This window comes from Antechinus flavipes, chromosome 3, assembly GCF_016432865.1.
Source record: "Antechinus flavipes isolate AdamAnt ecotype Samford, QLD, Australia chromosome 3, AdamAnt_v2, whole genome shotgun sequence".
Classification (NCBI taxonomy): domain Eukaryota; kingdom Metazoa; phylum Chordata; class Mammalia; order Dasyuromorphia; family Dasyuridae; genus Antechinus; species Antechinus flavipes.
The window spans coordinates 387,892,275-387,918,949 of NC_067400.1; the positions used below are offsets into that span (position 1 = coordinate 387,892,275).

General features: G+C 32.5%; 2 protein-coding genes across 3 annotated transcripts in view; one reads left to right on the forward strand and one right to left on the reverse strand.

Moving 5' to 3' along the window:
* The window catches only part of DNAH7 (dynein axonemal heavy chain 7), a 284,922-nt gene extending 284,466 nt beyond the window's left edge, over positions 1-456 (forward strand). The window contains exon 64 of the mRNA XM_051985973.1: positions 33-456. Coding sequence (XP_051841933.1) covers positions 33-239 — 207 coding nt within the window. The 3' untranslated portion in view covers positions 240-456. The remainder of the gene's footprint in view (positions 1-32) is intronic.
* A 3-nt stretch (positions 457-459) lies between these two features.
* Positions 460-26,675, reverse strand: part of SLC39A10 (solute carrier family 39 member 10) — a 143,611-nt gene continuing 117,395 nt past the window's right edge. For both annotated transcript variants that reach the window (XM_051985975.1, XM_051985974.1), the window contains 7 exons: positions 19,075-19,244; positions 16,899-17,105; positions 14,057-14,177; positions 11,553-11,921; positions 10,761-10,841; positions 5,366-5,556; positions 460-3,213 (listed from right to left, as the gene is read on the reverse strand). In XM_051985975.1, the coding sequence (XP_051841935.1) occupies positions 3,055-3,213; positions 5,366-5,556; positions 10,761-10,841; positions 11,553-11,921; positions 14,057-14,177; positions 16,899-17,105; positions 19,075-19,244 (1,298 nt within the window). In that variant the 3' untranslated portion in view covers positions 460-3,054. The remainder of the gene's footprint in view (positions 3,214-5,365; positions 5,557-10,760; positions 10,842-11,552; positions 11,922-14,056; positions 14,178-16,898; positions 17,106-19,074; positions 19,245-26,675) is intronic.

Below are 26,675 nucleotides of genomic sequence, written 5' to 3' on the forward strand. Positions count from 1 at the left end.
AAAGGGCTTTTTTCCTCCCTAATTTCTTACAGATGTGGCTGAAGCCTTGTAAGCGGTCAGACATACCAAAGCGGCCAAGTTACCTTGCTCCAGTCTATAAAACAAGTGAGCGGAGAGGAACATTATCAACTACTGGCCATTCTACTAACTTTGTGATTGCAATGATTCTGGCTTCAGATAAACCTCCAGAACACTGGATTGGAAGGGGTGTGGCATTGCTATGTCAGCTTAGTTCCTAGACATAAAGTGTCATTTTCCTGTAGATATGTCCTTTTCTTTCCACACTGGCTTGAGAGAAGATATACTTACTTTTTAAACTAAATTTTTTTTTACTTTAAATAATCTTGACTAGATTATGAAACTGAGAACATTTACATATCAAACACAAAATATTTTAAATTCATACTACAGTTATATATAAGGAAATGATTGAAATAAAAGACTATAGAAACAAAATGGTATATTTGCTTTTTTTGAATAACTTTATTTTGGGAGAGTTCCTTATGCATTAGGAACATACATAAAATGAACACACCACTGTTGACAAACAAAAACAGCATTTAATCATTTCCAGCCTTATAAATTTTTAAAAGTGATTTAGTTATAAAGTTTAGATATCTCAGCAAGTATCACCTTGCGGGACCATCATCACATTTAAACCATAGACTCATTGTTAATGGAAAAAAACCTCACACTGCATCTAGTTAACTACAGTATTTCTAAGCATAATCACAGCTGATTGAGTGCAATGTGATCTACATCAAAATTCATATGGATGTCACACAGTGACAGCATTGTAACAAGTAACATTAATGACCTCCAACATATAGAAGTTGAATTAGACCGTTCAAACTGAATGGAATGTTGGAGTCAAAGAGAAATGTAGTGGAATTCCGATTGTCTAATAGGACTTAAAAACTGTACATTAGAATGGTCTGGAACCGAATACTGGTGGGAACCTAAAGAAAGACTAGCAGCAACAGATACATTGCTCTTTACAAAAGGTTGAAAAAACTTGTAGCAAATGAGGAGAGTTATTTCATTCTTAAAAAAAATGTAAAGCCTTACATGAACAAATTCATTTGTTTTAAAATCAGCCATTTTAAGGCAGGGCATGTATTCAGTTGTTGCAGTTCATAAAATGGTTCTTTAATGAAGTAAATATAAATGCTGGAATGTAAAACTGTGTCAAAACAAAAATCTTATTTCTGAGAGACACTTGAATCACTTGGGAGTTGTGAGCACCTTTCTGCTAAATTGCCCCAAGCAATGAATTGGGGACTTTACTAATTAAAATGCCCGATATTGTGAAAAGTATTTCCCACTGTCCCAAGTGCAGAACTCCAACTTGTGACAATGGAAATTTGCTGCTATAGCCAGAGCTCTTTTATTGAACTAAAACCTAACTCAGAATAACAACAGAGATGCCCCCCTCCCACCCCCTTGCTTAAAGCATTAGGAACAAATACTGGCAGGCACCTAATAATACCTAAGGGTACATGCTGCTCTCCTCAAAAAATAAAATAAAATAAAAAAAATACAAAAAAATTAAAAAGGGAAAAAGAAAGGAAAGGGAGGAAGAATGAAAAAAGTGTGGGGAAGAAGCTAAAATGGAAAAACTTCAAAAATGGAATGGAAAGAGTTTGGCTCTTTTTAAGGTATTAGAATAATAAGATTTTAAAAGCAGCTAAACTGGTTGCCAAGCAGACGAAAATAAAACTGGCTGCACATGTCCAAATATAGCTTACCTGGCATACATAGAAATGAAGACTGTAGCACGTGTCAAAAGAAGGCTACATGCTTATGACCAGCACTGAGGGTCATTAGATCAAAACAGGATAAACATGGCTTGCACTTCTCACAAATCATTCACAATTATAGATAAGAGACCTAAAAAAGACTAATCAGGCACACACAGTGTCTTTTCTTGGCATGAAGTAGTAAAACTGATTTCACTAGGTCAAGGCCTCTGATAATTTCACCTATCCTCCAAACCAAATCCATTTGGTTCCATTAGAGCCACTGAAAAGGACTCCTATACTATTAACTCTTTGAATAACCATTACTTTTTAATGCATAAATCCTGAATATTGTTTTGTTTTAAAGTAATACATTCAGAACTCACAACACAGCTTCCCACACAGTGGTCAATGACAATGCAGGCAAAAGGGAAACCTGTATTTGGACCATGCTTGAGGGGGTGGTGCATTATTTCTTTGATTTTTTTTTTTTTTTAGGGCACTGCTATGAAAAGGAAAGAAAAAAAGTTTTACCTTGTCCCAAAAATAACCACACTATTAATACTAAGAACCATTAGGAATCTTTCATTAAACCAGAGTTCACACGAACATACAATCACTATTTCTCAGTAGTTTAGGCTGCAAGTGAAACCACTATGCAAATATATACAAAAATAGTAACTCTATGGACACAAGAGTCAAGGCTTACCCCCACACTAAATACAAACTCTAATGCAGCCTGAATCTTCCTACTAGTTCCTACAAGCTAACATCAAATCTAATAACTTTTTATGCTATTAAAAAGTTTTATCAAGTTGATCCCCATTACCATACAGTTTATAATGAAGCTGAACTACAAGCCCCGGTATACTGTAATTATGTTTGCTCAGGATGAATTAAAAAAGGTGTGCCCAGCATCAAGTCCATTAAAAATCTTTCTATGTTTGTAAGGATTTAGTTCAAATTCTAGTTCTTTGGGCAAATCACAGACAAGTCTGAGCAGCCCTATTAGTGTTCTTAGCATTTCTAACCAGAATAGGTTCTAGAGCATCTTCATCAAACCTATACAAACATTGGTCCATAGAGTCCCATTTTTTTTTCCTCATTCTATCATTCATTTTTTAAAGACCAGTTGTCACTCAGGAAAAATAAGCATGAGCTCCACTGTCTTTCATGGTTATATGCAAATTTATGAAACTTGTAAGTAGTGCAAGCCACAGTCTTTCTCGGAGAGAGCAGTGTGCATACAGTACACGGGGCAGGTGCAAAGCCATACAGCAATGTCATTGTGGCTGACAGTGATTACTGGGAATGGTCAGAACTGGATGTCAAACACAATTTTATCTTCATAGAGGGCAATCACCAGCATGATGGCAAACCCAAAAAGTAATCCAAAATTCTGAAGAATAAATTGCCCCACAGGACAATAGCCATGTTCTTCATTGTCACCATCACCATGCAGCATTTCTGGAAGCTGGAAAAAACAAACAAAAAATCCCACACACATCATTAAAAGCAATTCTGGTTTGGTCCAAACAGTCAGTCTGTCAAATGTTATTTAATGTTAATGATAAGAAAGGTAAGCAAAGGGGATGGGGACAATTTCAGATTTAGGAAAATCTGTATGAGTCCTGCCTCCAGCATTTGCCATTAAGTTTCTTAATGCTATAGACAACTCAATAAACTACAGAGACGGAGTCTGTCTTATGTTGGGAGAGAGTTTCTTCATTGAGAGTTATTTCTAGAAATTTAATAACAAGACCAATCCTATCTTGACATTAAAACCTCAATTCAAGTAGCATACACAACTTTACCCAGTACCCAGCTTTTGAGAATAGCAGGTAAATCACAAGAAATCAAACTGACAGCAGCAAACATTTGTTTAAAACAAAGTTAAACCTTCAAGTGATTAGATATCAACATACATTCATTTTATTTTCCTATAATTATTATGATTGGAGGACTACATAATTAAATAATCAAGTTCAAAACAAATGAACTCATAGTCCCTGAATGTGACTGTGTGACCACTATGTTATTTCAAGCAAGTAAATTTTATAATAGAGCTCTGTGAGGGAAGGAACTATATCTTTTTTATATAGATGTATATATAAAATATATCTCAGTATATAATAAGTGCTTATTGTTTAAACTGTTTCAACTACAATTTTTTTCAGTAAAAATGAGCCAAGTTATCACGCAGTTAACCAGAATAAACCCAATTACTTAAGTATTATGATTAATCAAGGTTTTACTAACATACTTGGGCGAGATCTCTTCACCTGTCCATGTCATACAGATCATGGTTGACCAGTTGAAAGAGATCTTTCTTATCAGTCACAGCGAAATACTCATAAGAAAAATAAAATAAATCTGTTTTTTTGAGAAATGATAAGATTGAGGAATTATCCTTTTTTTTTTCCCACCTGTAACTCCAAATATACAAGTCAGTGTAAAATGGAAAGCCAGGAGACAGATCTCAAATCAGCACATCTGTATGCAGTATTATTAAGGTCCTCATCAATTCATGGCAGCTATGTTATTATTATTATTATTATTATTAGTGAAAAAATAATAACTATAATAATTGCTAAAATGGTGTCATAAAAATTATAAATAATTTCTATAATAAGAAGAATTGCTAACATGGGAGTTTACAAATCTATGTAAACATTGGTCCAAAGAACAAAGTTCTATACATAAAGCATTTTACATATATTAATTCATTTGACTTCCTCCCCATTTATGACATAAGTCCTATTAGCATATTCATTTAACAGAAGAGGAAACAGTAGCTTAAGAGATTAAATGCAATTCTCAATGCCTCACCTTTAATATCCTAATTTCCTTTCAAGACTTGGTTTCAGTGCAATAATCCATGAAGGCTTTGTTGATTTCCCAAATTGTTAGCATTCTCTTCTTCCAAATTGCCTAGAATCTGGCTATTTATATGCATATTATATCCCTTCTCTCACTCTAGGAGAATTTAAAGTCTTTATTTTTATCATTGTAGACAAAGGGCCTTGTATATAGTGGGAGATAAAAAACTCAGTTTTTTATCTTAAAATATTGAATGTAGTAAATAAACTAGGTATTATTCTACTTGTAATAGATACTTCTAAGATGTTTGAGTTAATGCAGTGAGAAATTAGGCAAGAATAATGACATCAAAGGAAACTTAGACATAATGAGTATCAATATACAGAATCAAATCTGATATATCCTTTGGAACTAAGATTTTACAGGGAGATGGGAAATGAATTTTTTTTTAAAATCAACTGATAAGAGAGATTACTTTCATAAACTTTTTTTAAATTAATGTCCCCCTCTTGTGAATTAATTAAAAACTCTGGTATTTGATGTTAATTAACAGATGGATCCAACTGTGATATTAATTTAAGAACAAAGAAAATGACAAAATATTTCACACTTGTTTGTTGCTCACAGTATAACAAAAGTCTTTTTTTCCCCTTCCTAATAGCCAAATTTACATAGAGTAAGAAGGTATTAAAATGTTTTCTGCTGCATGGCTGTAAGATTCTTCTTAATGGTACTCCAACAAATTTTCTATGATAGAAAAAGCTTTATCTTATTATGGGCAATAACAACATAAAATAAAGTCTTACCATATCCACTAAAGCTACGTAGAGGAACATGCCTGCAGTAATAGCAAAGATCCAGAGGGTGATGTTATTGGCATACTGACCCACGGCTGTACCAATCAGCATACCTATGTAAGCCATCATGGCAGAGAGAAGGTTGTACACAATTGCTTGCTTTACTGTCATTCCAGCTTTAAGTAGGACTGCAAAATCGCCTGCAATGAAAGCAAAAAAAAAAAAAAAGAGGTATTTTCAAGCCATTCTCCAATTGATAAATGGTCAAAGGACATGAACAATTTTCAGATGAAGAAATTGAAACTATTTCTAGTCATATGAAAAGAGTGTTCCAAATCATTGTTGAGCAGAGAAATGCAAATTAAGACAACTCTGAGATACCACTACACACCTATCAGATTGGCTAAAATGACAGGAAAAGATAATGCTGAATGTTGGAGGGGATATGGGAAAACTGGGACACCGATGCATTGTTGGTGGAGTTGTAAACTGATCCAACCATTCTGGAGAGAAATTTGGAACCATGCTCAAAAAGTTATCAAATTGTGCATACCCTTTGATCTAGCCCAGTTACTACTGGGCTTATATCCCAAAGAAGGGAAAGGGACCTGTGTGTGGAAAAATGTTTGTGGCAGCCCTTTTCATAGTGGCTAGAAACTAGAAATTGAATGGATGCCCATCAATTGGAGAATGGTTGGGTACATTGTGGTATATAAATGTTATGGAATATTATTGTTCTATAAGAAATGCCAACAGGATAAATACAGAGAGGCTTGGAGAGACATACATGAACTGATGCTGAGTGAAATGAACAGGACCAGGAGATCATCATATACTTCAACAACAATACTACATGATGATCAATTCTGATGGATATGGCTCTCTTCAACAATGAGAGGATCCAAATCAGTTCCAATTGATCTGTAATAAACAGAACCAGCTACACCCAGAGAAAGAATACTGGGAGATGAGTATGGACCATAATATAACATTTCTACTCTTTCTGCTATTGATTGATTAAATTTTTGTTTTTTCTTCTCAGGTTATTTTTACCTTCTTTCTAAATCCAATCTTTCTTGTGCAACGAGGTAACTGTATAAATATGTATACGTATATTGTATTTAACCTATACTTTAAAATATTTAACATGTATGGGACTACCTGCCATTAAGGGGAGGGGGTGGAGGGAAGGAGGGGAAAAGTTGAAACAGAAGTTTTTGCAACGGTCATTGCTTTAAAAATTACCAATATGTTTTGTATATAAAAAGCTATAATAAAAAAAGAGGTATTTTAAACATAGCTGATAAAATATTATACACAGTGACCTTTTAAAAATTATTTTCATTTAAGTTAAATCACCTATAAAGATGAAAGATTCAATTATTTTTTTTTCCCTACATCACAACAAGCATCAGTTTGATTTTCTTAAACTTCCATAAGTATCATTTTGACTACAGTTGGTAAGTAATAAGATATATCAGAAAGACTGTAGAAAGTCATTATATTTAATAACTTACAGTATTTTTAACCGAATTCCTATCTAGGAATGACAAGTACCTCTTTTTTTTTTACAGCAAGTTACTGAATGCAGAAAAATAATAATTTTCATAGGAACCTTCTTTACAGGGAGGGAAAAACAGGAAAGGGAGAGGGGAAAGAAGGAAACAAGTATTAAATATCTAAGATGTGCAAGGCACTGTGCTAGATACTTTTAAAATATTATCTCATTTCATCCTCACAACAACCCTGGGAGGTAGGAGCTATTATGATCTCTTTTATAATTGAGGAAACTGAAGACAGGTTAAGTGACTGATTTGCCCAGCTACTAAGAGTTCCAAAGTTGAACTCATATCTTGAAGCCTAGTTGCCTCCACCATAAGATAAGGCCGAATGAAAAGCTGAACATGGAAACAAATTGAGAAAGATTTTATTTCCAAGAGCGATATTCAAACTAGCAGTCCCTGGCCCTTATGTTTTTGCCTTTATGGAAACAGTACGTTGACTTACTCTCCACAGTGAGAATCTGGTTCACAAGGACCCAGGCTAGACATTTTGTCTCTCAATGTCCTTGTCCCCTGTAGAGCCTGAGCCAAAAGATGTGAGGAAATTGAGAGCAATAAGACAGAAAGTGATTAACTGTGGAAATTGACTGAATCATAATTTCTATTTAGTTGTAATCTAGTTGAATTTCTGTTTTGTGAGAAAACTTTATTCAACCGTAGGAATTAGGAAAAAACCTTATTTCATTGTTTGAACCTGCATGGCAAGGGAACTGGACCATCTCTTTCTGCTTCTTAGAGACCCTTAACCAAAGGTTAAGGGTTGCTGATTAGAAATCCAAGCAGATCCAAAGACTGATGATGAAAAGAATTTTCTCATAATTGTACAACTCAGGTAACCAATATGTCTGATCTGATCACTGACCCCATATTGATTAATCAGTTATTGTTTCCACATTCCTTTGATTATTTATAGGCAATTTTTGGGGAAACAAGACACTTTTTTCTCTGCATTCAGAAAACTACTCCTGTTTATTCTCCCCCTCTCAACTTGGAAAGTCCCTAATCTTTCATCCAATTAGAAATTAGATTATTTTAATGCTATATTTTTAATTGGTCTTATCTTATTCATTGTTTTTAATATATAAAAATCTGTATTCCCCCTGTAATCAGCGTTCAGGTTTAAGCTGAGGAGGTTTGTTCCCAGTTTAATGGGCACCTGGCATACATTGCTTAATAAATGAATATGCTTGGAAGACTAAACCTTTGTTTCCTCAGCCATTTCATCTTTCAAATGCCACAGTTGCTAACATATATTAGGAAAATGGAAAAAAGTAAAGTAAGAGAGAGATATAGAAAACCCTAAGAGTTTTCATGGAAAGGCTGGGTTCCATGATGGGAGTGCCATGATGGGAGATTAGCTCAGCAGTCACTAGAAAGATGGGAGGTAGAACCACTGACAAGTCACAGGACAGGAATTTCTCTTGTTAAAGAATATATCTAATCATTTTCACAAAACTTAAAATGCCTTTATCTGTACTTGTAGTTTAAAACAAAAACAAAACCAATCCCAAACAAGCTTTACATACATGACTTTTTGCCCACTCTTTAATGCTGCTATACTAAAATTCACTTGCTACTTTCCAACAACAAATGAAAACTCTTAGCATATTCTGATTAACTGCAAGTTGTGAGCAATATTGGAAATTCTGGAATTCAAAACTCATCTCTACTATTTATTTTCTATGGGACTTTGATCAAGTCCTGTAAATTCTCCAGACCAGATCAAGTTTCCACATTTGTGTAAAGAGGTGTTAGCCTTAGACATTGAGGAGTAGTCTTCCAGACTTGACTATAATTCATGATCCAATTACTGATTTCACACCTTCAACTAATGTCAGATCTTTTCAACAATATTAAATAATACAACCTAGGTCTTCTTTATAGCTCATTTTATTTTAAAGGTCTGTAAGTATGTATGTCCCTTTACAAGTAGGGTTAAGTTCTTTCTTTATCTACCAAAAGGCCTAGCTATTATACATAAGAGGAATAAGTTTCTACCTAAGACCTCTACTTCTAGAATAAGTCAGAGATGGTGACAAAAAATAATGTGTACTTATGGTTGGAAAGAGGAGAAAAGAATCTTTGCTGCAGCAACGTTCAAGAGTCACAAAGAAATACATAATTTTGTGACTTTAAGATCAAAGGGAGTTGAATTTGATATTGATAGAAATTTACCAAATCCAGATTTAAATTTTCAATAAAAAGATTTTATTCCCACACATAAATGAATCTTTTTCAGTTGCTAAAATAAGAATACTGCTGACACGGAATTTACAATCTGATTTGAAAACTAAATAAAAACAAAAACTCCACAACCTTGGTAAAAGAGTTCACCAAAATAAACCATAAAGAAAAGCACCATTTCCTCATGAACAATATCTGATTCAGATTTAAAATAAGATAACAAATAATAACAATAATAAAGCATGACATATGAAAATAACATGGAGTTTGGAAAAGAAATACATCAGCTTTCTTAGTTTTTCTATTGCTATAGAAAATTAGGAGAGGCTTCATATCTATAATGTTGATGGATTAAGTTGAGTTAGAACAAAAAAGAGAAATAGCTACACTGTTCAACAAAAAATTCAGTTTTAAAAAAAAGTATATATTTATCGTACCTTAAATTTTATAGCTAACTGAATAGAGAATATACACCAAATTGGATGAATGCACTGCTGTTGGATATAACATCTAAACTGAAACAAATAAAAAAGCAAAAAAACCTTAATGATTTTCTAAATGTACAACTAATGCTGAAGTGTATAGTGATCTCCTGGTCCTGCTCATTTCACTCAGCATCAGTTCATGTCTTTCCAGCCCTTTTTGAACTCATCCTGCTGGTGTTATTTCATTTTCGACAGGAATATTTTACACATGGCAATCCTAAATCTGGTTTTAAAGTGGAATTTTTAATTTATGATTGGTTGTCATCTGTGACTTGAGTCTTAATCTAAAATCAAACGCAACTAAAGATACTCTAACCAAGTATACATATGCTAAGACATTTTGTTCTCTTAAACTTAGTCCTGAGAGGTTGATTTTGATGCTATTATAATCATGTATCTGATTTTTCCTTTTATAACAAATTTTTATAATCCTGGTACGTGGTCAGTAAAAGATATGAACACAATTTACTGTTTGATCTTACTTTTTAAAATATGAATGTGTTGTTATCTCAAACAACTAAATAAATTCATACTTGGGCTTGTCAAAAAATAAAATAAATAAATGTACAAGTAAACAGATATGAGGAGAGGAGGGAATTATTTTTTAAAAAACAAAAGCTGTTAGAATATACTAAATCATATGAAACAGCTAGTTAACATTGAAACACAGGGTTTTAAAACTGTAACACAGCTTAGAGATAGTCTTATTTTAGAGAGGAGGAACTGAGCTTAGTATGGTAGTGATTTTTCCAAAATCACAAAGCCAATTACTAAATTCAAAATCAGGTCTCCTGAATCCAAATTTAAAGTGTTTTCCTAGTGCCCCAGACTGCCTCACTAGCTTTAAGAGAGGGAGGTCACCATAGCAGTGACTCTGTAAACCATTCAAAACTGAAATATAATTGGTCTGGTACAATTTTCTCTACTCTTCCTTTTTGGAAGTTGGAGAGGGTAGGGGTGGGAAGAGGAAGAGAATCATTCAACCTAAGGAAAAAAGGTCAAAAACATTCAGTTGTCCAACAAGACCTCTAACTGTTTTAAAGAATTCCAAAACAAGTAAAAGCCATCACAAATTTCAAATCCCCAGGAAAATGATTTTCTAGTATAATTATGACACAAACTCAAAACCAATGAAAGATACATTTTGAATTTATTTTAAAGAAGCTAAATTACCTAATTCATGGGGAAGTTCATGACAAAAAACTGCAATAGAGGTACTGATGCCTCCAGTCAATCCAGCACTAAAAGCTGCTCCTGTTTTAAAAAAGGGGGAGAAAAAAGAAGAGACATTTTATTATTCTGTCATTAACAAGATTAGATGGATTGTTCATCCTTCCCCAGATCCAAAATGAATGCCCAGCACACCAGCAACTGGATGTACTTCTTAGACACTATGTTCTGTGGACATTTAATCAATTCTGATGACACTCCAACAAACAACATCCCTGAAAGGAAGTCACAGTTGTCTGTGAGGCAACAAAACTAGAAACTAAGCACCTATCAAAATACTAAATCAGCTTACTTTTAAGGCTCACCGCAGCTCTGAAATGGCATTCTACTTTATCCTGAGACTGCTATATATCAACACTCAATTTTAGCACTTAACTCATAATTTTAAATACAAATAACCAAAATAGAAATGAGGTCCTTTCATGAAAAGGAAAAAAAATACAATCTCACAAAAATAATGCATATGCTAAGAGATGAAGAATCAATGATTTCATCCAACCATCTGTGTGCTTGGAGAGGTTACAGTATGCCCAAAGTCAAGAAAATTTCGTAGCCAAAAAGAATCTTAAGTAGGATTAGAATATAGGTCCTTTTGAGCCTAATCCTAAAATTCCACACACGGTTATAATAGACTACTTCTTATTTTCAGTCACTACTTAAGAAAAAAGAATTTCACAGATTGGATTATGAGATACAAATTAAAAATAAAAAATCCTTAATTCTGTACTAATTTACCTATTGCTAAGCCATCACTGAAGTTGTGGATACCATCTCCCATGATTACCATCCAAGCTATGTTAGCTATTCCAGTTTCCTTTAGATCTGATCCAGAATGACAGGGTCCATGCGAATGATGGGAATGTTTGTGGTGCCATTGATGATTGTGCTTCCTCAGCACAGTTTTGCTTTCTTCATGGTTGTTATGTGCTGCACAATGAAGATCATGCTCACGAACGGCATGTACACCATCACTGTGAGAATGGTCCACAATTTTCTCCTCTTCTATACAAAGGTAGTTTTTAGGAGGGGATTCTTGTTGGCCTTCCAAATCTGTCAGTTCAGTTTCATTAAGTCGATCTTCAGACACAACTGAATCATCAGTTCCTATATTTGGAGTTAAAATACACATGGCTATAAACAATTCACCGAATGTGAAGTTGTTAAAGTTTACCCAGATATATTAGCAAGATAAAGATATCCTAGAAGAAGGCTTACTCTCTTAAAGTAGTACCTTTTCACTTCCAAAGATTCTATGTTCATTCACAGAACAATACTTTTCTTTACCGTCTAGTCCATATTACTCACTTTTAACTGGAGCTATCAGAATCTTTTAGAATCAAAAAATGCTGATAAAAATGACTGGGATGTAAAATAACAGGAAAAAAGAAGTTATGGAAGAAGGTATGGGTCGAAGGTGTCTGAATGTTATCCTAAAACACAGATTGTAAAATAAGATTTAAAAAAAAGTATAATATGTAAAAATCAAGAGGAAAACAAATATCTATGAAAAGAGATCCTTTGATTGTTACCAAAGGCTGGAAACAAAAATACATCCTTAAAGGTTGGGGAATGGCTAAACAAATTACAATATATAAATGTAATGGAATTTTTGTTTCCCTATAAGAAATGGAATATATGAAGAATTCTAATAAAATGAGATCTTTAGGAACTTATCTAAGATGAAGAAAACAGAATTAAAAGACAATGATTACAACAAAATAAATTAAGCTAACTCTGAGAGGCAACATTCTGATCAAAAACAATGGTCATTATTAGCACCATACTGTCAAAGTTTAATACAGTCTTTGTTAACAAGCAATCTAGCTATTTTTAGGCAATGTATTTTCTGCTAGGGCATGTAGGTATTAAGAAAAGTTTTCTGCTAAAACAAAATGTAGGAATAACTTTATTAAATTAATATACACATTCATAGCTATTTTCATAGTAGCCAAAAATGAGAAACAAAAGGATGTTTTTATGAGAGACAGCTAAACAAATTATGGCTTATTAATGTAGTGGAATATTTTCATGCCATAAGAAGACTCAGAAGAAACTTGGAAAATCTCTATGACCTAATGCTGAGTGAAGTAAGTAGTGTTAGGAGAAGAATTTATACAATAATAAAAATATTATCGTTCTATAAGAATGATCAGCAGGATGATTTCAGATTTCAAAAATTTCAGAGAGGCCTGAAGAGATTTATATGAACTGATGCCGAGTGAAATGAGCAGAATCAGGAGATGGCAACAAGATTATATGATGATCAATTCTGATAGACGTGGCTCTCCGACAATGAGATGATTCAGATTAGTTCCAATGATCTCATGATGAAGAGAGCCATCTATACCTAGAGAGAGGGCTATGGAAACTAAGTGTGAATCACCACATAGCTTTTTCAGTCTTTTTATTGTTGTTTGCTTGCCTTTTGTTTTCTTTCTCATTTTTTTTTCTTTTTGATCAGATTTTTCTTGTACAGCAAAATAACTGTATAAATATGTATACATATATTGGATTTAACATATTTAACACATATTTTAACATGTTTAACATATTTTGGATTATTACTATCTAAAGGAGGGAGTGGAGGAAGGGGAGGGGAAATTTAGAACACAAAGTTTTGCAAGGATCAAAGCTGCAAAATTATCCATGCAGATGTTTTGAAAATAAAAAGCTTTAATAAAATAAAAAAAAGACAATAACAACAACAAATACCATAAAGAAAAAACAATTTGAAAAACTCTGGAATATCTGACAAGATGGAAGAAAGATGGATGGAAGATGAAACAAGCCACCACCAAAGAGACATTTTCAGGCATAGGCAATAGAGAAATTGTTTTCCTAGACTACATATGTTCATAATGAAACTTTTTAATTTCTTTTTGTTTATTTGTTCAATATGGTATAATGAACAGTAGGAAGAACAAATTATAAATAAATGTAAAAATACACATTTTAAAAATAGGTACAAAACACAGACATCCTTGGTTATAATTAGAAATTATAGTTATGTGAAAAAGAGGGTTGAGAAGTATACAAAAATTTGAAAGGACATTACACTTGACAAAGTTGGACTTTAATATACACAATTACATCTAAGAATATCTCTTGTACAAAGGAATCCCAAGCTAAAATCTCAGGCAAAAAGCTCAGCATAAAGATCCCAGGAGCTTGGTAGAACATTCAAATTTTTACAATTAACATTTTTCACTGAATTTTAGGACGAGAGTTTTGAAGTCTACCTGCAAGAGGTTTGAGCTGAAGCCAGTCAGCATCTGGAGTATTATTTAATTTATGGTCTGAAAGTTTCCTTCCAATAGCTGACTCTTCTGCTTTCTGCTTCATAAACCACTTCTGTTTTCCCTGAAATTAAAATCAGATTTAAATTATATTTTAATTACATTCAGTAGCAGAAATCACATTGAAAGTAAAACAAAAATAAAGTCTTAAGACTCTGAGCCTAAGAAAGCTGTACTTATGAATAAAAAATTTTTTTTCTTCTCAAATTGAGTCAAAATTCACAGCCCTAATAGTTCCACCCAATACTTTTGGCTCTGAAGCAATAAAACAAATCTCCCTCATTATGTAGAGCTCTCATTCAAATACTTAAAAATTCCCATCACCTCATACATACTCTTGGCCCACTGAAATCTTTTCTAGATTTAAGTACCTATATTTTGTGCAACTATCAATTCATTTAATATTTGTTTTTGAATTTATGAATTCTACTACATACACATCATTACACTAGATACTGGCATAAAAGAGGGTAAGACATGGACTTTGCTCTTATGAAATACTTTTGAGTCGGGAAAGCTAGTAAGGTTTCACAAAAGAAATAGTAATAAAACTAATGCAAATAGGCTGAAGGAAAGGGATCCTAAAGAGCAGGAGTGGGAGAAAATGATGGAAAGATACTTGGAGAAATACATTCAAAGAAAGCCTTGAATGCTAAAGAGGTTAAAGTTTGTTTAGGAAGTAATAATTTTAGGATTAAAAACTTTAGATACTAAAGATTTTAAGACAAGGGAGATATGATCAAAGAATCCTCCAGCAATTTACGAGACAACTGGGGAGGAAAGGAGAAGAGAAGGGGGAAGTAATACAAACTAATCTAGGCAATAAAAATAGTCATAAGAGCCCCTAGACTAAGGTGAGATAATAGGAATGGAGAAAAGACTATAGATTTCAGAGACAATATAAAAGAATACACACACACACACACACACACACACACACACACACACATATATATATACACAATATAAAAAGTGAAGATAGAGAATTTAGTCATTAAATTGTAGAATAAAATATTACTTTCACATTTCGAGTCTGAGGAGTTATCACACCATTTTTAAAAACAGAAAGCTAAAAAGAACTTAATATTCACCATTCTTGGTGTAAAACATGTCCAACAACAAATTTACTATTTCTTACTGAGTAAAATTAATGTTCTTACTCAGGCAGTTTTAGAGAAGCCATGGAAGACTTGTATGGATGTACAACTTTCATAAGTTTTTTGTTGTTGTTTTTTTGTTTTAAGATAGGGAGCAATATTATTCTCATATTTCAAGTCTGATGATGGGTGATCACACCATTTTTAAAAACAGGAAACAAAAAAGAACTTAATATTCACCATTCTTGGTATAGGGCATGTCTAAACAACAAACTTACTATTTCTTACTGTATTAAAATTAATGTTCTTAAGCAGTTTTAGAGAAGTCCTGGAAGACTTGTATGGATGTACAAATTTGATAAGTTTTTTTGTTTTTGTTTTGAGGGATAGTGAGCAAGTAGGGAAGAAAGGAGTCTGAGATTATGACTTCAAGAAATTCTAATAGGGAAAGTCCTTCTCCTAAGCATATCTAACATTTATATAGTAATTTAGGATTTGCAAAGCACTTTTTAATCTGCCTTATAACTCTAAGGTAGGCACCAGACACTATGTACTGACAAAACAGAAAAATCAAAGTAGTTCCTGTTCAAGGAACTTAGATTCTATCATGGAAATCAACAGAATACAAAATAAACATGAAATAATTAGGACACTTTCAAGTTAGTTTTTGGTAGTAGTGGTTGAAAATAAAGTCTCATGTAGAGGGTGGTTCTTGTGAACTCCATTTGTAGAGGATAACCACTGCAAAGGCACAAGAGATGTCAGAAGGGTGATATGGGAAGAATGAAATAATTTGTCTAGACAATAGGGTGGGAAAGGGAGTGATAAATTATAAGGCAGGAATAGGTAGACTAGGATCAGGTTGTGATGGACTTTAAAAACCAAACAGAAAAAATTATATTTGAAACCATTGAGAATGTGTTTTCCAATAAGAGAATGACAGTTTAAGAACTAAATCCAAGCACGAAGATTTATCATGATCTTAGAACATGGAGCACTGACAGTTCCACACAAAACTGGTATTTGTCAAAAGATACAATTTGAATGTAGATCTTCCTTTTGAGGAGAGAAGGTTCAAAATAGAGTGAAAAAAGGATTCCAGATAAAAATATTTATTCTTTATTAAAATTCAGATTATTATTAAAAATTTTATGATATGGAAGATGAATAAAAAACCAATGATTAATATTTTCTTTTATACATAATACTTGAAGTGGAATAATTAGTAAAATTTAGTAGAAATTGGGAAAAAACTATTTCTTAGAAGAAATGTAAAAAAAGGGCTGGGTACCTGGTTTTCTCTGATTGAATTCAATCTATTGTACATTTTTGCATTTCCATAAAAAAGAATATAAATTTACTTATAGGTTTTCCTAACCCATTTAAACCAACTTGATTTTATGTAATACAAATGGATTTTGAACTGAAATGCTTAAAGTATGAACTGAACAGCATTTTACTATTACTTAAATTGAATGAATCCCCAGTGTAAATAAGACTGATTAAGAATTTAACCAAGACAGGGATTAAAGATAGATCAAAATAATAACAACAGAAAAAACAAACAAACCCAAAACCAAAAGAGGAAGATTTTCTTCTTCTTACAGCTCTAGGGTTTTTATTAGAATACACTAAAATTTTAAGATGTTATTTTACATATTGAAATAAAAATTTTAAAAGATACATACCCTTTGTTGTTTGTAATGCTTAAACATTCTTATACAGTGTTCAATGATGAATAGCAGATAAATGCCTCCCAGAGCTACAAGTCCTTTCAATACTGCATCATATTCTTCCAAAAACTCTGGATTTTTTGTTTCATGTCCATGAGGATGTCTGTGCCCATGTCCATGCCCATGTCCGTGTTGATGACTGTGATCGTGGCCCCCTTGTGACTATTTATAAAGATATATTTGAAAATAAAACACATTATCCCAATTAAACAGAACTGTTTTTAGTTTTCAGGTTTTGTCTTTCAGTGTAGAATGAGATTCCTGAAGAACATTAGTTTAGTGCATGGAACTTTTCCAGAGTTTTTTTAAAATATCTAATTTGAGGGTAAATACAGTTTCTTCAATTGTTTTATGAAGTATCCAAGAAAATATTATATGTAGGTGGGTATTTAACAATACAATTTAACAATTTCATGGTAATTCAGCAATGAGATAGAGTAGATATTAAGAGAATACAATCATTAGGTTCGAGACTGGTCAACACAGATTAAAAGACAACAGTTTCTTAGCCTATGTAGTTAATCATCTAAAATGGATAATCGGATAATCTGTTCTTATTCTAAGCAGTTAACTATGTTAAAAGTTGTAAAAGATCAACATGACAGGCTGTTTTACAAAATTCGCAGATCTGTTCTTCATAGGTAAATTAAAATCACTCATCAATTTAAATACTGCACATTTTTATGGGGGATTAATTTTAGTCAATGATTAAATTTTTAAAAATAAAAATCAACATCATCCTTATCATCCCTAGTACTCATAAGTAAGAAATTCCTTTTTCTAATGAATTGCCATAGGAGGAAGCTACAATTTCTCAAGTCCTTGAGACTATTAAACAAAACATGGACACTAAGTTTATCTTATAAAGATTATAGCAAACACCTTCAGAAGCAAGAAGTGATGGCAGGAATGAGTCATGTCTGCATAGTGAAAGTATGTGCCCAATTTATTTAGAAACATAAAAACATATATCACTTCTAAGAAAGCTGTATTATCACAATGTTTAAAATTACATATCTACAGCCATCCGAGGTTCTTAAATTATCCGAGCGCAATGGAACATATCCTTATGTCCCATTAGAAAGTCCCTCCCTTCTCATTTCTATCTCTTAGAATATCTTGCTTCTCAATGTTCAATTCAAATGTCATCTTCTACACAAAGTTTTTCTTAATCGCCCCGGTATTATTGTTCTTTCTCTTCTCAAATCTGCCAATATTTACTTAAATGTTTAGCTATGATGCCTTCCCTAGGAAAAATAAACTCATTGAGGGCAGAGACTGTTTTAATTTTGTCTTTGTATCCCCTGGGTTCAAAACAGCTAAAATTTATTGAACTGAATTCTAGAAACCTTATAAAAAATATGTAAATCCCATAAATCTGAAATCGATAAGCTACATTTTAGTTCTTTTTATTAAAGATAAAATGTCCTCATCAGAATGAAGGATTGTGTAACTTTAAAAAATGAGAAATGAGAAAAATTTTAGTCAAGGTATACAAAATTGGGAATGTTGACTTAAATTATTTCTATATTGACAAAGTAAAACAAACCAATGACTTTAAAATGGGAAAATAGTTTAATTATGTGAAACACATGAATTTTGTTTACTAAAGTTTATTTAAAAAAAAAAAAACTGATGACAACAATAAAGTGATTAATTTCTAGTGAAGTAAGGGCATACTGATAGAAAGCCAATGAAGTTGGACCCTAACTTATAAGACTTGGACTTAAACTACAGCTCTACCAATGACTATGTTAATATTGGGAAAATCATTATCTTTCTTGGCCTTAATCTTTTCATTTGTAAAATAAGGAATTGGGCTATTTAATTTCTAAAGGCCCTTCTTTTCTAAACATATATTTATAAATAAATAATAAATAATAAATAAAATGTGACCATATCTGAAGACCTCAAATTTCCCAATTTTCCACTTCAAAAAGTTTTCAATATGTTACTGATTCTGAAGCAATCCGGCTAATTAATCTCTTATCAGATTAAAAAGCCTTAAAAATATTTCTTTTAAAGCTGGGCTCCAGAATCTGTTAGGCAATAATCCAGTAAGCAAAACATAATAAAATTATTTTTAGGAGTTTTTAACAGTTTATCATACTTAATTTTTAAAAATTCTTACATGTGGAAGCAGATGAAGAAGTGCATCTCCACTCATTGTTCCCACAGCCAGTGCAACCAGGAATGTGAGGAGGAATTTGAAGCATCCTTGGTTAATTATGGGAACCAAGATCACACCTAGCAGTGATAGTAGGCTAATAACCGTGATAGAAATGATACCACAAATCCAGGCTATAAGAAGAAAGAAACATATAATGTCAAGGCTTTAAAGATATGTAGGCAATTAGCAAATTTACCTCATGAGCAATCAGTAAAGTTTCATTGGTTGATAGTCATAATGGATGTTCTATTTTTTTCCTGCAAGTAACAATTGTGCTCACAACATTCCTGACAGATAATCATTCTGTTTCTGCTGAATACCTCCCATGACTGATAATTCGTATTCTTAAAGAGCAACCCATTGTATTATGCCATTTCACTTACTTGGAAGACCTTTCTTATAATAGACTAACATTTGCCTACTTGAGCTTCTTCGCTTTAGTCCTGATTCTGTTCAAAGGAGCTAAGCAGAATAAATCTAATTCCTCTTCCATGTTGAAGCTTTTCAAATAATCGATAGTAACTAATGGCACCTTGCTCCATTCCAATCTACACTCATCCCCTAGACAATCTGCTGCCTTCTAAAATAAAGACATTCAGTCCCTTCAAATATTCCTTATGTGATAATTTTTTAAGCTCTTCCACCATTTTGGTTGCCCTTCTATGGAGCACACTCCAATTTATTTGTGTCCCTGTTTAAGTATGAAATATACTATTATCTCCCTTGTTCTAGACATTATATTCCTGTTAATGCCACCTAAGAAGTGTAAATTTTTTTCTAGCAACCACAAGATGCATCTCTGACTTATAGTGAAGTTGGAGTCAAACAAAAGCCCTAAGGCAGAGGATCTTTTTTTTGGTACTTGTTCCATCCCACTTATAAATTAGGATTGGAAAGACTTGTCTATTAACCACTGTGAAGATGAGTCAAACCTCCATCATAATGGTATATGGGGACTGGTGGGTTGTCCTGGTAAATTCTGCTTAGAATAGTGAACTGGGAACAGGCACACATTCCCTCTTAGTGAAGACTGGCCCTAGTGACTATTTCTTCCCTTGGCACCCACTCCTCTATAAATCAAACCCTATTTATGGCAGGTGCTACATATTTCCATTTCATTTGCAGTAGTAATAGTTCTAATTAATAGATTCTACTTTGCAGAATGAACATATGTAAAATGAGTTAATTTTGTTTTACAAGCTTCCTATGTTGAGGAATTAACTGGTCATTCTAGTGATACCTGTGTAATTTATATAATTAAAAGAACTGAAGCTTGGTCAACTGACAGCTCTTCTGAGGACCTTATAGTTGAATGCCAAGAAGAGAGAATAGGTTCAACTGTATTTAGCTAAGTTGGTTTCTATGATGACTCAGTTACTTTCTGACTATCCAACTAGCACTGATCTCTGGGGAGAACATGTGAGGAGTTGTTCCTGGATGTAATTTCATCCATTTCTAGTTATAAGTCAGTAAGGTATTAGTTCAAGTTGGCTGTCTAGGAGATAAATAGTACAGTCCAGACTGAAATTTAGTGTTATAAGCTAATTAACTAATAATCAGTTATTATTAATCATTGTTGATTATAAACTCATTAACTAATAGCTTTTTTTTTAAGGCAATTGAGGTTAAATGACTTGCCCAAGTCACACAACTAGTAAGTGTTAAATGTATGAGTCTACATTTTAAACTCAGGTCCTCCTGACTCCAGGCCTGTGCACCATCCATTGCACTATCTGGCTGTCTCAAATAGTTATTAGTTGGGGCAAAGGCAGCTAGATGGCATAGTAGATGAAGCATAGGCCTAGAGGCAGGAGGACCTAAGTTCAAATCCAACCTGAGACACTTCCTAGTTGTTTGACCCTGGGTAAATTACATTCTGCCTCAGTTTTCTCAGTTGTAAAATGGAGGTAAATAATAGCACCTTCCAGGGTTTTGTTATGATGATCATGTGAGAAAAGATTTGAAAAGTGCATAACATAATAGGCATTTAATAAATGCTTATTTCATTCCCTAATAGATTTTCATCTTTCCCTATTTTAAATTGATTTAGTTGCTATTTAGACATAGCAACTTAATTACACCAATACTGAATCCTTAGTTTTTTTTTTAACTTAAGAAGTTAAAGAATATAAGATAGTTTAATTGTTTTTATCTCATGATTCCATTGTAGTTTTTTTGCTAAAGAGGGAGAAAAAGCCAGAGTCTTTGTTTTCTCATTCATTTAATAAGAGATAGACTAGATGACCTTAAAGGTTTCTTTCATTTCCAAAATTCTGATTTTTCTAAGGGTCAGGATTGTTGATTGAAAATCTCTCAAGTTTTATTGTTATTAATGCCTATGACTGTGATGTCTGATAACTAGATCCAGTTTTATATTATTTATACTTATTATTTATATTTATATTATTCAGTAGTCCATGGGCCAGTTAAAGATTTCCATTTTGTTACCTATTTCTATCGTTAATTGAATATAGATCTCAAAGAGACCTCAGCTCTTAATTTAATTCCATCCATATTCTAGAAGAGAAAACTTTAAGCAAATTTCCCAATCTAACTTCTCTTGTAAATTCTTGACTATGCTCATGATGGGCAGGTAAAATTTTCCTTTCCTCTTATCACAGGATTTGTATAAGATTCTTTTGTGGATTCACATTACTGTCAGATTTTATTAGCAAATAACATTTTAGATTAAAATTTTTATAACATGTTACTCTTCAGCAGAGCATTTTCTGTGAAGATATTGAAATATGCAAATTTTAAAAAAACTGGTGATAATTCTCTTTTGTTTCCATCTAATGTAAAGAAACAATTTACAAATTAAAATGTACTACTACTGAAGATCAATCTGGAATCTCCTTATGACTTTTGAGAAATTTGACTAAAATTCACATTTTTCCTTTGTTCTTTATCAGATCAGATTGTGAACTTAATTTTTAAAAAAACTTATTCTGAACCAGTAAAGATTAGAGGGAAGTAGATAATTGCACAAAGGACTGGAGTGGAACCAGGAAATTAAAAGAATAGTCAGGAACTAGCTTAGCTGTAATGGAAGAACAAACTTGTACTTGCAAAGTCATATCTGGTGAATCTATCAGTAATATGGCCATCCATAATCTTCCTCAAGAATATATACCTGAGTTCCAGTGAGCTGACCTGAAAAATGTATCTGAAACTTTATATGATTTTTTTAAAGCACAACTATGACACACATGATTATCTTCAGTGATCATTGGAAAAATGAATAGTTTTCTGAATTAAAAAATTATATTGCAAGAAACTAAACTTTAAGAAACTAGAATGGAGGGTTGTATACTTAAACATTCACTTTTGATACTTAGTATGTATCCTTACGCTCCCTTACATTGAGGATATGGGGAAGCATCAGTGCATTTGAAAAAGACTAAGGTTGAGGTTTTCAATTTGTAGTACCTCCTTTAGAGGATGGTAGGAATATGAGAAGCTTCTCACAAGGTATATTTGGTAAATAACTAATGCAATACTCTAAAAGTAATAATGAAATAAATTTGTGAATTTTAGTGAGAACAATGAAGAGACAGGTAGTAGATTGGAAAAGTTATTATATATCTGAAAATGTGAGAGAATTGCTGGCATATTTCTTACTTACCAAGCAAGTAAATGAGTTTTTGACTAAGAAGCCCTTCTACTGTTGAACTAGAAAAAAACTGGCAACAATCCAGTGAAAAATGAACTAATTGATCTCTGCATTAAACAAAGTTTAAATTGATTTAATTAAGAAAGTTAATAAAGTTATTGATATATATTTCAACTCATAATTTCATTCTTACTAAGTGTGTTCATAAAACTTTAGTTTTGTTTATAACAATTTACCTCTGAATTAAGATCCTCAGTCCCATTCTCAATCAAATTCAAAACAAGAGGCCAATTGGAAGTTGAACATAATATTTAAAAAAGCTATTTAAGAAAAAAACTTAGTTGACAACGAATAGAATTAAAAGTCATTTATTTATTTGAATATTCCGATGAACATCTAAAAATTTTATAGTATTAAAAATACTTAGTGAATGAATCTTTCTTCATGAGAAATTAAATCTATTTTATGTGCTAGTACACTGGAAACTCTAGAATTTATTTCCTGTCATTGAAAATAGAGTAAAGGAAGACTTATGTTGAGGATTATTATATCATTTATAATATTTATAATATTTATAGTAGGGGATAGGGGTTGGGGTCAGAAAGAAAATCCAGTTAACATACATGAAGACAGTATAGAGTCCATCAAAGCCTGCCTATCTATATACTAATATCAATATGTGAATGGCAAGAAATGAACAAAAATAGGGGTTATGGGTCACATAGCTCCCTAGAGCAAATTAGAAGATAAATAAGAACTTCTGACTTTCTAACTCAAGAGTTCCTTGTATACATCCTCTATTTTGAGAGTGCAGGACTTCAGGTGTAAGCTGGGTTTTGAAAGTCTAGGGTTGTGGCAAGGTGTTTTCTCTGCTGGGATCCCTGGGTTTATTTTAATTTTTTTCTTACCTAACATCCTGGAATAACAAGAGAATAGACTATCCTTACATTTATGAAATTTGGTAGATGTAGTGTCTAGGTCATGTAGTCCCCAACCTGCCAGTTGGCCTAATTCCTTTAATCTTTATTGAAATAAAAGCAGAGGAGCAAGTAGGGAAGCAATGTTTTCATTTGGTACAAATTTCAATGGTACAAAACAATGTAGGAACAAGAGAAGCAGGGCTCTGTGGTTCCAGGGGAGCATCTTCTTTCTACATATATTCCTTCATTACACAAAGGAGGAATTGAAATCCAGAGTGGCTCAGTGACAGGAGCATTTAAGGAGAAGATCCGGGATTTGAACCAAGATACTCTGACCCCAAGTCTACTTTATCAACAATGACTTTTTCATCATGGGACATATAAAGTAGATATCTGTATAAACAAAGTAGTAACAAAATTTCCAAGTTTTGTCTTTTATAATAGAATAGCTTTGCCCAAATATGTATAGCTCCTAAAATTACTATGGAGCTATTCCAAATCTTCCAACTCTTTACCTATGTATGTCATCATTTAAAACCTTTTTAAGGTCTTGATGTCATTTGGGGATTTCTTGGCAAAGATACTGGAATGGTTTGCCATTTCTTTCTCCAGCTCATTTTACAAATGGGGAGACTGAGGCAAACAAGGTCATATTTGAAATTAACTCAACCACTATAAAAGAGCAGATAATTTAAAAAATGACATTACAGAAGGCAAAGAATATGGGCTTATAGCCAAGAATAATTTAACTAGCAAAATGGAATATAATACTTAGGGAGGAAAATGAACTTTTAATGAAGTAAAGGACTTTCAAGAATTCCTGATGAAAACTCAAACTGTATTAAACTTTAAAGTTAAAAAAAAATTAAAAGAAATATTAAAAATATAATTATGAATGAGTAATAAAGGACTAAACAAGAATAAACTGCTAATATTTAACTATGGAGAGATGATACATGTGTTTCCTTTGACCCCTACCAACATTAGAGAGCAAAGAGTTCTAATTAGATAAATGTCTGGAATTGGTTCTACTATGTTAATCATCTTAAGAGAAATGGAAAGAGAAAAAGATGAAGGGAAAGGACAATTAGGGAAAATTATCTCACATAAAAAAGGGTGTACAAGTAGACGTCTACACAAATAGCAGAAGGAAAAGAGAACAGCTGATGCCTTAACCTCCTTCATCTGAAATAGAGTACACACACCCACATACATACATTTCATTCTACAGGGAAACAGGAGAGAAAGGAAAATGACTTGAGAAAAAGTTACAATTGATAAATTAAGTAAATTAATGGTCTTAAAACAAATGAAAAATACTCAAAATCTTCAATACTTTTTTGTTACATTTCATGTAATGAAGAAATGTGAAAGTTATTATTTTGAAGCCAAACAAGGAGTTATAAAAGGCCTCATTTATGCCCCACTTCAGTTGGCAGTCAGAAAAAGTAACAGATGTGGAGGCAGTGGCTTGGCAACTATTTCAGCCATCTATAAAACTAAGTCTGTCTTTATAAAATGCCAGAACCATCAGTCAATTAAATGATTGGGAGTAGTGGTAAGGGTTGGGGGTTCCACCCCAATCAAGACATTAGTTTCATTTTTGTGGCAAAATGATTCCTTCAAACATCAGCCAATTGTATTTTTAAATCTTTCCATCTAGTTGCCTTACCAAATAAAATATAGCTTCAAATTAGGCAAGCAATGAAATTTGCCTAATTTTTTCTTATCTAACATTCAAAATTGGATATGTTAGTTGAATTTTGAAAATTCATTTAACTTTTTACATATGATGATTATAGTAGAAAGAAAAAATTTAAGTACTATCCATTTAAAAGATCCAGATATTCTTTTTTTTAAAGTAAAAGTCAATTTCTAAATCTCTCATTAGTTTAAAAAAAAAAAAAAAGAGAATACCTTTTACTCTCAAATGAATCACTGCATTACTTAGTATACTAAGAATAATATCATCTGGTTTTATATAACATTTTGTAAATATTACATTATTTCATCTTCTTAACAACCCTGGAAGATATACATTAATACTACTAGAAGCCAAGGAAGACTGTATAACTTGTGCTTGGCCACAGAGCTAACTGGTGACTAAGGCTGGATCTGAACTCAGGTATTTCAGACTCTTATTCACCACCTAAAAGCTTTAGTCCAGTCAGTACATAGGAAAATTGAAATTTATAGAGGTTATGACTTACAGGTAATAACATACAGTATCCAAAGTGGGATTTGAATTCAGATCTTCCTGAATCAAGTCCACTATACTTGTTGTCCCCTGAGTATGTGGTCTCAATTAAATGATAGGAAGTATTCTCTTATAAATGAAAAACAAACAAACAAAAAACCCAACAACCAAACAACAAACAAATAGACTAAAACAAATGCCTATGGTATACCAAGTTCTGAACTGGGAACTACATGAAATAAAAAGTTGATATGAGACAATTTCTGTCTTGTAGGAACTTAAAATACAATTGTTATTGGGATGGTAGTACAGGGAGTAGGGTTAATGTGTATGTGCAAAACTATGTATATTTGGTTTTGGTTTTTTGAGACAATTCAGGGTTAAGTGATTTATTTGCCTAGAAATACATAGCTAGAAAATGTCTGAGGCTGAATTTGAACTTGGATCTTCTTAACTCCAGGGCCAGTGTTTTAAGCACCGCACCACCTTGTTACCCCTACACTTTGTAAGATAAAGACAACTCATTTTTTCCTGAAGTGACATTGGCTATAAGCAATAAATATCTGTGTTTCTGTCATTTTTGAAAACTTACCTTAATATACATACTAGAAAAGTTGCAATAAATATAATTAATTGTCCCTGTAGATATGACTGGGCTTCAATAAAGCATTTATACAAATGCTTTTTATTGACTAATAACTTTTTAGAAGAAAATTTTACATAAAGGAAAATAAGTAATGCCCTCTATTAGATGTCACTTTTTAAAATTAGAAATTGCTTATGCATTTAGATTTTAAGATAATGAATTTTTAGATAATCCATTTAAAAACAT